The sequence below is a fragment of the Dendrobium catenatum genome, unplaced genomic scaffold (genome assembly GCF_001605985.2).
Source record: "Dendrobium catenatum unplaced genomic scaffold, ASM160598v2 fragScaff_scaffold_106, whole genome shotgun sequence".
Classification (NCBI taxonomy): domain Eukaryota; kingdom Viridiplantae; phylum Streptophyta; class Magnoliopsida; order Asparagales; family Orchidaceae; genus Dendrobium; species Dendrobium catenatum.
In genome coordinates, this window is record NW_021318568.1 from 103,139 (window position 1) to 114,473 (window position 11,335).

Sequence of the window (11,335 nt, forward strand, 5' to 3'; positions counted from 1 at the left end):
CTATGAGGTATCACCTATTGAGTTTTTTTCTTTCGTAAACTCACATCTTTTACTATATAATTTCATGTTAATATTTGTGCAACTTCTAGAAGTGCTTTTAAGTTCTGGCTTCAGGTTTATCTTTGAGAGGTGCTTAAGGTTAAAATTATGAAATCAACTTAAGTGCAGAGCTTGATTTCATTTATAGTTCGGTTGATATTTGATATGTGTTTTGGGTTAGATTCTCTAATGATTTTATTGGTGGGCACAAATTATTGATATCAAATATTTCCACTAATTAGAATTTTTTTATATCCTACCTTTGAATTCTTATGATTTTATTCTAAATCCCATGAAAGGGTGTAACAACTTAATTTTGAAATGAAGATTTTTTATTCTTTTGAAGTTTTGTTTTAAACTTTTTCTCTTATTTTGGAGTAAACTATGTTTGAATTATATTTGAGCTAAGATTTGAATAGAATCAATTCAAACTAATATATATATATATATATGGTGATGTGATGGGCTTCAATAAGCAACTTGTGAATACAAGAGAGGTAGCTTGGCCTAAAATGAGATTTCAGACATATTTCTCCTAAAAATAATAACTATAATATTTTCTATAAAAATAAATAATAAGATATTTTTTGAGTATTATGAGGCATGCAAAATGAAATTACAGATATACCAAGAATTTGAATCCTACTCAACTAAACATACATGGAATTCGAATATCCACAGATTCTAATAAGAATATGATACAGCCACACTCCTAAGTCCTAAGGACCAGCTTAACTCTCCTCGATGTAACAAACACGATTTGGTTTTGAATGGATGAGGAAAGCGACGGCCGCCGTCGCCGCGGCTGCCGCAACTACCGGAGCCACCAACTACGCCTCATCCCTACGCCTCGCCAAGCTGCGTGTCGCAGACGCCGGCGCCTCTCCGGATGCACTATCATTCGGCCTCCTCATCCAACACTTATCCGACCGCGGGCTCTTCCTTCATGGTCGGCAGCTCCACGCCCGCCTCATTGTCCTCTCCGTCATCCCCGACAACTTCCTCGGCTCCAAACTTATCTCCCTCTACTCCCGCTCAGGTTACGTCCACGAGGCCCGCGTCATCTTCGATGCCATTCCCATCAAGAACCTCTTCTCCTGGAACGCTATGCTTCTTGCCTATTCTTTCCACGGGCAAACAGTCCCCTTTCTCCGCCTTTTCTCCTCCATCCCCACCTCTCTCCGTCCCGATGCCTTCACCCTCTCTTCCCTCCTCAAATGCATCCCCTCCTCCCAACCCAACCTTACCGCAACAAAGGAAATCCACTCTTTCGGTCTACGGCTCGGCTACGACTCCGACCTGTTTGTTTCCAATGGTTTGATAACGGGTTACGTGCGCTCGGATGATTTTTACTCCGCGAGGAAGCTGTTTGATAAAATGCCTGAAAGGGATGTTGTATCCTGGAATTCGATTATATGTGGATATGCTCAGGAAGGACACTACGATGATTGCATTAAACTCTATCAGGAGATGGCAATGGGATTGGATGGGGTTATACCAAATGCAGTCACGGTTGCAAGTGTGCTTCTCGCTTGTTCCCAGCTCAAAGATCTTTTATTTGGAATCGATGTTCACAGATTTGCTGTGGAGAGTGGAATGGGAATGGATTTTGTGGTCTGCAACTCCATCATTGGGCTATATGCAAGGTGCGGGAGCTTAGATTATGCTCGGAGATTGTTTGACAGCATGGCCGAAAAAGATGGAGTTAGCTACAACACCATGATTTCTGGGTACATGGCCTATGGGTTTGTCGAAAGGGCAATGGAGCTCTTCCATCTGATGCCTAGTCCAGTTCTCAGTTCATGGAATGCAGTGATTGGTGGTCTGGTGCAAAATAATTACTTCTCCCATGTTCTCGACTTGTTTCGAGCTATGCAAACAGCTGGTTTTAGGCCAAATTCTGTTACAATTTCAAGTGTTCTTCCAGCTGTTTCCTTCTACTCAAATTTTCTGAGGGTGAAACAGATACATTGCTATGCCATCAGGAATGATTGTGACCAAAATGTTTATGTTGCAACTGCGCTTATCAACGCATATGGCAAAGCTGGGTTCCTCAAAGGTGCCCATTTGATATTTGAGGGAACCAAGGTCAGGAGTGTTATTGTTTGGACTGCAATTATATCTGCATATGCAATCCGAGGCGATGCTGTTGCTGCACTTGCAGTGTTTGATAGAATGCTTGAGATAAGGATACAGCCAGATTCGGTAACTTTCACTGCAGTCTTGTCTGCATGTGCTCATGCTGGGGAAGTTAATGAAGCTCACAGGATTTTACATGTTTTAATGCCTGAATGGGGGATTTGTCCAGCAGTTGAACACTATGCTTGCATGGTTGGTGCACTCAGTCGCAAAGGAATGCTTCCAGAAGCTGTCGAGCTCATTGATAGGATGCCATTTCAGCCAAATGCAAAAGTGTGGGGGGCTTTGTTAAATGGAGCTGCAGTTTATGGTGATGTAGAGCTTGGAGAATATGCTTTTGAGTACTTGTTTGAGATTGAACCTGGAAACACAGGGAACTTTATTGTAATGGCTAATTTATATTCACAAGCTGGGAAATGGAAAGATGCTCAGATGGTGAGGGAGAAGATGAAGGGAGTGGGATTGTCTAAGATTCCTGGTTGTAGCTGGATAGAAGCAAGCGATGGCTTGCAGGTTTTCATCACCCGTGATGTAACTAATGAGCATTGTAAAGAGATATTCTTACTTCTTGATGTATTAGTTGGAATGATGAGAGAAGAAGGCTATCTTACCAAGGAGGAACTGGATGAGGAGAGCTACTGCTAATAAATTCTACAAGGGACCGCAAGTAAACGAAGCAAGACCTGAAATGTACCATTAAATTAGCGGAAATCATGAAATGAATGAAGATTAACAGCACGATTGATGAGTAAAATTTTTTTTCCCTCATCTTACTTCCCTCGTTCAAATTATATAACTGACATGCATTTACCTCTATTCCTGGAGTATTGTTTTGTTTTTTTGTCGTTGTTTTCATATGGAAAATTGTGGTTTTCATTTTCTTTTCGTCATATTTTTTTCTTAAGGTTTATTCAGTTGGCTAGTGAATGTCATGTTAGATTACTTGAAGTTGCTTTATTGGTTCGCTTGCTTCTTAAAATTGCAACTATTCAGATTCAGATACTTCATGATGGCCTGTGTTTAAACAAGAAGGTCTAATATCAATTGTTAGAACAAATCATTTGTTGAGATAAAATCACATATCATGGACAAATTTGATGAACATGAAAACAAGCAATAAAACTATCAAGAATCCATGTAATTTGGTTATAGCCTATCCGTCAGAGAGGAGAGGAAACATCACACCTTTTAAGAGATCACGCAGATGCACAAATAAGTTGAAATAAGAAAATATTATTCCCAAACTCAAAAGCAAACGATCTCATCACAAAGGGAACTTGTTTTTTTCTAATAATATTAATAGAAAAATCTCTTAATATCATATTGAAATACAAGAATAATGTAGAGAGATAAACAAGGAGACTAAACTATGCCAAAAAGCTGGATTGCATGCACATTTTTACAATGGTATGTGATATACTATGGATTTTTAGATATGAATGCAATTAGATTATAGCATTGACACATATTGGGCATGTCAAAGGTGTATTTGATATTAAAAAAAAAAAGATTATCGTCATGTGTTTCATATTACGGGTGGGCATTGAGGGGACAAAATTGTCATTTAGTTTTTTTTCGTGGTGCTCTCGGAAGAGGGGAGGGTTGGCGTAGAATGCTGACCATTAAAAGAGAAGCATAAAATTAAGTGTTACAGAGATAAGGATGCTCAGGGGGATGAGTGGCTTTACTCTTAGAGATAGAATGCGAAACAAGTATATACGTGATAAGGTTGGAGTAGCTCTAGTGGCAGAGAAGATTTTAGAGAGAGTCGCCTTAGATGGTTTGGTCACATAAAACATTTGCCTTCTAATGACCCAATTAGGAGAGTAGATGCAAATATTTGACATATATTAAGAAAGACAGAGGTAAACATAAAAATATTTGATAGAAAGTATTATAAATGATATTTTTTATTAGATATAAATGAGAATTTGACTCTTAATAGAACACAATTGCGAAAAAGAATTTATATAGCTAACCCCACATAGTTGGATAAATGCTTGATGTTGTTGTTGTTGTTGTTTGGAAGAGGGAAGGGTGGAGTCATAGTTTGTGTTGGAATTGAAAGTATTAAGTTGCCTTTCTTACATGCATATTTATCATAGTGGAAGAGACTAGTTTACCAAAATAAAAGAAGTGTTTATCATTTACGATACTAATGATTTTGACTACAGATTTTGAGATGTTGAAACCAACAAAATAATTATAAGTAAAAATATTATTTTTAAAAAACTATAATGTACAAAGAAAAGTTAAGCAATAATGAAAAGAATACCTCCACTACATAGCGTGTTGAATTTGAGAGCCCATTAATATTAATAAATGATAGAAGACATCACAACATGATCAAAATAACTTGAGCTCAACACTTGCGTGATAGAAGTTTCGAGATCATAAAAAATTCTGAAACCTATTAAGTTTTATTCTCTTCTTTATCCTATTTGTCACTTGCTAATGCAAGTAAACCTAAATGCTATGAATAAGCTGAACAAGCTAAAAATTTATTTAAGTGGGTGCTAACCTTGAAAGAAGAGATGAATTCTTTCTATGAAACTAATATCTGGATATTGACTAAGGAACTCAAAGGAAAGAAAACTCATCAAAATAAATGAGTCTATAAATCAAAGAAGTATACAATGGCAACAAGAGATATAAGATGATGCTAGTGGATGAATGGATTTTTGCACAGGGAAGGCATTTACTTCGCTGAAATTTTCTTTCTTGTGGTTAAATTAACTTCTATATGGTTAATGTAAAGTATTCTAGCTGTAGAAGACATATAACTAGACCATATGGATATTAAGATTGCTTCTCTATTATGGCGATCTAAAGGAGCTATCCGGACTAATTGTCTTTCCTGAACTCAAAGGGCCCAAATCCACTTTTCTTCCAAAAATATCTACTCCCACTTCCAGATGGCTCTCGTCAAACCTTTTCTTACTAGCATCCCACTAGTGCTGAGTAGCAGCCATGTCATTCTCAATCAATCTAAATCGCTCAACCAGCTCAAAAAAATCAGTAATACAGAACGGAATTAATGACTATCTCGGAGCATCTCGTAAACATATCATAAAATGGTAACACTTCTCTCCAGAAGTACCAAAAAGCTACGAAGCTTATCTAACCAGAGCAGTAAACTCTGCCTTGTATTGCATCACAATCATGCTCCCTTGAATAAATCTCAGAAGCATCTCTTGCATATGGTGTTGGGCGGACGAAGGTACAAACAAACCTATAATCACATCAGTAAAATCTTCCCAACTAATCATAGAATTCAATCTCCCATGAAATTTCTCATGCTGATAGCCAAGTCACCAATGCTCAACCTCACAATCTAAAACACAACTAGAGGTATTCTCCTCTTAGAAGGACACTGCATCCAATCGAAGGTCTTCTCTAAACTCATCAGCCAATCTTCTGTGTCCCTATGCTCAACATTACCATCAAATCTCGGAGGTTTCAGCCTAAAAAACATCTTCAAATACTAATCCACATCCTCAATCCTACCAGAAGAACTCCCACTTTGGGCCTTGCCCATCAATTGTGTTACCAAACCAGCAAACGGTGACATCGTATTAGAAATAACAATAGGGATGTACTGACTATCGATGCACTTTGGCTCGCACTCTGCCCATCATTCATATCATGCTCGGGTTGATCCATTAGAACTCACAACACACAAAAACTGATACATGCACATGAATAATAAACAAAACGGATGCATGATACTACCCAGAACTATCTCGCACAACTACAGATCAATTCCTATAGCTCTATTTATAATTTATTTCTCCAAATAATCGCTTTGATCCAAGAAGAATATGAAAGTCACACCCAATCCGATATGACCTATAGTTACATGTCACCCGTGACAGAACAGAGGTAGAATAAAACAAACCAAGATATTTTATTTGGAGAAATATCATTTTTTTTTAAGATAACAATCACCAGAGCTTTTTATTTTTTCGCTATACATAAATTTACTCATCCATTTTTTTTTTCCAAAAATGTATACCTATAATAGTCCCCAATAGTAGATATACATGGGGCAAGAAATACAGAAATGATAGTACTATCAAAAATCTAAACAAAACATAAAGGGTAGCTATATACTAGATAAAATCAGAAAAATCAACTTCAACTACTTAACCAACCCTTTATCCTTGCTCTGACCTGAAAGTGAAATACATAATACAGAATGAGCTAACTTAGCTCAACATATTACATTATCCAAATAATTTCTTAATAATCGTAAAACTAATAACTTAAAATAAAACAATTATTTCAATCTTAATAGCAGACTTATAGTTGAGTGGTGTCAGATTAGTATAAGGTTTTACTGATAACTAAACAGGTTATCAAATTCATAGCGCAGTATGTTGAACAGAACAAAGTGCATATGGAATGTAACGGAACTCTAGCCCTTATGTCTACCATTCAAAACTTCAGACCCTTATGCCTCACATTCAAAACTCCTGGCCCTCGGGCCTTCAAGTACTTTCAGCACATTCAAAATTTTTGAGACTAAACTGTGCAGATATATAATAGAACTCTAAATAAAAATCCAATCGAACTCCTCAGATGCAGACATAATATCATACATAGATGCACAATACATTAATTATATCGTATGACAGTAGAACAAAGCAATTATACATAAATTAGACTATTTATAAAATTTCAGATATTTGCCCTACAATAAAAAATTTTCTAGTCAGACCTATAACGATGTCACTAAACTGTACTAATTCAGAATTCTATCAAATTACTAGAGATTTTGCAAAATTATGTTTCGAGATTTTAATTGTTCTATAGTACTATTTTTCAATGTATAAATATTTTCCTATAATTTTAGAAAAGCAACGTTTTAAAAATACGTATCAGAAATTTCGCAGAAAATACCTAAAATTTCATAACTATGTTCTCTATAACATACAAGAAATTATGTGGCGAAAGTTTTCTCGTTTAAAGTTATCTCAATTATATCTAAAAAATTTTATATTTTAAATCATTGAATAATTAAAAATTGAGATAAGCAAAATGTAACCTACCTCGAATCGGACAACTTTCAGAACTGGACCGTCTGTAGAAAATGACTTGAAGCTGCTCAAAATTGACTTTCTTTCTCTAGAAATCCATTTATCTCTCTCTAGTTGGCTGTTGTAATTAGGTGAAATGAATTTAAATAGTTGAAAAAGATTTTTTTTAATATTAAAATTTGGCCGAGCGAAGCAGTGCCTAATCATGCTAGCCACGACACTTCATCTCGGAGCCCACAACACTGCAGCGCCACCCAATGTGCCGCAGCATGAATTAATTTGGCAAAATTATAGAGAGCACAAAGCCACGACGCCACCAGACGCGGTGCTGCGATGTCCCATGAAATTTTTTTTAGATTTGTAAAACATGCACACAAATCCTCGAGACCTGTTTTAGAACATATGCATACCAAACATTCTCCAACACATGCAAAAGATTGAAATGCAAAATTCAGGAAGTTACATTGGAATCGGATTATAATTAATAAATTCATTATTATGTTAATGAAACATGACTTTTTTAATAAGTCTCTTTTTATAAATTTATAAATCAAGAATTAGTGAGCCAAAAATTAAAGTGTTATTAGTTTGATTTGTCAACATAGAGATTATTTCAATAGACAATCTGTTTAGAGTTACATTATTATTTTTTTTATGATTTATTAACTTTAGTATGCATTTTTTGTTTAATTTGAAACTTTCAATTTTAGGGATAGGTTTAGATTATAATTGAGGTTTGGGTTCAAATATGATCTTATGCAAAATTTTGTTTAGATTATATTTGGGCTTCGTTTGGGACAGCTTTCTTATTGTTTTCTAAAATAGTTTTTTAGTACAAAAAATTTCTTGAAAATAGCAAAAAAAAAAAAAGACTATCCCAAACTCTAGAGCTTTTTATGATGCAGGAATATTATCTAGTTCAGCCTAAAAATAAGATCATATTCTTATAGCCCAACCAAAATGAGTCGAATTAGACCAAGAAGGTGTTGAATTGGACTAGTTTTAAAACTTTTTTGGCTAATTTTTATTTATGATAATTTCTCTTATTTTAAATTTTCTTTATTTTTTATGTTTAATTATCTTCTTTTGGATAATATTTAATTTAAATTTGAATATTTATTATGATCATATACGATTAAATTTACTTTCAAATAATTAGGCTTAGTTTGAGACATATTTTCTATTGTTTTGTAAAATAGCTTTTTAGTACAAATATTTCTACTTCAATAAAATTTTGTACTAAAAAACAGCTTTAAAAAACAGTTATAAAGTTGTCTCAAGACTTCGTTTGGGATAGCTTTTTTACTTCTTCTTAAAGTGGATTTCAAGTACAAAATTTTTAATTTTTTAACTAGAAAGCTACTTTAAGAGGCAGTGAAAAGATATCCCAAACGAAATTATGATCAGTGTTTGAAAAGCAAGACAGTAAGAAAATTGTTCCAAACAAAACCTAAATCTGATTGACTATGTTTTAGGCTTGCGTGAGATGGACTAAGACGGGCTTACTTAAAAATTTAAAATTTAACGGCTTTTCGAAAAATTTAAAAGATGTTTTAAGCTCTCTGTTAACATTTATGCTTTCAGGATAAAATAGTCTCATTTATAGTTAAACTCATCTTAATTCTATCTAATTTTATGCTGAGTTGCATTCCTTTTAATTCAAATGGTCTACTTCCTAATTTCTCTTTCTCACTTCAGCTAATAGCAGAATAGCTTATTTCTGGAGCTCACAATTCGGCAGATTAGAGGAAGAAAAAGATTGAAGGACAGATAAATCATAGGTCATTATCGATTGTATTCTTTTCTGTACAGTAGTGAGTAATATTGTGTAAAATAACTTGCAATTGATAGATTGTTACTGCCATTTATCTAAATAGCACTATAACTTTGATGTTTCGAATTTGAAATAACAGTGAAACAAATAGGTTATTAGCATCTTCCTAAACAGACTTAATATACAAGGCCTGACAAGTCCTGGAGCTTTTGAATTGAACAAAGATAACCTGTTTGGTTGATGCAAGTAAAGCATTACAGTTCTCTCGACAGATTTCTCCTGCAGAGGTATGATAGGAAACTGCTCTGATACCAATTTGATAGGAAACACTTGGATTTCCAAGTGTTTCTCACCAAAACCAACTAGATCCAAGATGAAAACTGCTGTCCACAACAGTAAAACAGCCAAAAAACAGTAGGAAATGGGGAAAATCTGAGCGAAAAACTGAAGAAACGACTTGTATATTACTAGTAGATGCAAGGAAAATAGTAATGATACAAGGATCCTCTATTCGAGAGGAGGATCGCACTCTCCCAATCTCTAGATCTTGATCTAGAGCCCTCACTATCCAAGAAGACAAAAGAAATTCTCACAAAAATATGACATAACCCTAATCCCCCTCTTACTCCCTACTTAATGCATTCTAATTCAAAACAAAAGCAAAAGGACCTCTCTACCCTTCCTTCTCCCTCCAAAAATACTTCAATTTTGTTTGAATTCCAAGTGGACCCCACTCCCGAGCTCCCCAACGCTTCCGCCCAGCCGCTGTCTCGCGATCGCTGGCTGTCCCGCGGCTTTTTGTCGCCTGGAGAAGACCCGGACCGGCTTGGCCGGTCCAGGTTGGGCCGGTCCAGGTTGGACCGGCCTAACATTACCCCCCTCCCAAAGTACCACCTTGTCCTCAAGGTGGAAAGCAGGAAACTGCTCTGCAATCCTCTCCTGTGGCTCCCAGGTGGCCTCATAGTCTGGGAGGCCGCTCCACCTTATCTTCACCTCCTTTTCCCCCTTCTCATTGATGCGCACGCCTTCTACCGCTAGAGGCTCCAATGTCACTTCCATGTCCTCCCTCAATGTGCTGGGCAGCTCTGGGCTTACTGCATGCTCCCCCACCACTAATACCAGTTAACTGATAGATGGGCGGCGCTATCAAAGAGGAGAGCATTCAGGATGAGAGCTAAGGGAAAATCAAAGAAATTGTGTTATCAGATGGGAAATGCCACCCAGGCTACTCAGTTGTGGGAGAGAGACTGTACTATCAGGGAAGGAGTGTGATTCTTCAAGGTCCCTTCCATCCACATTCCCCAGCTGTTAAGGAAGTTTTCATGGGAGTGTCCATAGGAGGGCACTCTGGAGTGCAAAACACTTATAGCCGTTAGCTCTGAAATTGTACTGGGAGGGGATGAGGAAAGATTAAAGGAATGGTGGCAAGTGTGATATCTGCCCAGCGGATCAAGTACCTGACGATGGCCCGGGGATTATTACACCTCTGGCCACCAGACAAGTGTTGGGAGGAGATTACTATGGATTTTCATTATGGGCCTCCCAAAATCAGAAGGCTAACAACAGTTATAACTGTAGGTGGTCGACAGGCTAGAAAATATGCTCTTTCAAATCTTCCCTTTTGAGACACCCTACACAGCAGTGTCTGTGTAGCCAGCAGCATTTGAGGAGATAGTCCGCCTGCATTGGGTACCAAGTCCATATTCTGATAGGGTACAATGGTGTTCTGAGCCATTTCTAGAGGCGAGCTATTTAGGAGCAGGGAACAGTACTGAGAGGAGCACATCCTACCATCCACAGACTGACGGACTGACAGAGGTGTAAATAGCGAGCGTGAAGACTACTTGATGTGTTTTTGTCTGAAACCCAAAGCAGTGGGCCAAATGCTAGCTTTGGGCAGATACTGGTACAATATCTTTTCACTCTGCTACCAAGATGACATCCTTTTTAAGGTAGTTATTATGGGAGGACCCCCACATCTGGTACACTACACCATAGTAGTACGTCCAGTATTCTGCAGTGAACAAGCATTGAAGGGAGAGGAATCAGAGTGTGGAAAGAGCTCAAGCGACATCTACTTAGAGCCCAGCCAACATTATGAAGAACAGTCGGATGGCAAAAGGAGAATAACAGTTTGTATTGGGGACAAGGTCTACTTGAAGCCTCCGACTATACCGACAGAGGACTTATGGCCCAAAGGAAGATAAATGAGAAGCTGCAGCAAGATTATTTTGGCCCTGTTGAAGTTGGAGAGAGATATTGGAGAGGTGCTTTATAGATGAGGCTTCTTCCATACAGCCAGAATACCACCCCGTTTTTCATTCTCACAATTGATGAAGATATG

At 37.0% G+C, this 11,335-nt stretch overlaps 1 protein-coding gene across 1 annotated transcript; it reads left to right on the forward strand.

Annotated features, from left to right (window-relative positions):
• The first annotated feature begins 728 nt into the window (after positions 1–728).
• LOC110106815 (pentatricopeptide repeat-containing protein At2g37310) lies at positions 729–2,903 on the forward strand. Its single transcript, XM_028697291.1, has one exon. The coding sequence runs from the start codon at positions 814–816 to the stop codon at positions 2,821–2,823; it is 2,010 nt and encodes a 669-aa protein (XP_028553124.1). The 5' UTR covers positions 729–813; the 3' UTR covers positions 2,824–2,903.
• The last annotated feature ends 8,432 nt before the right edge of the window (positions 2,904–11,335 follow it).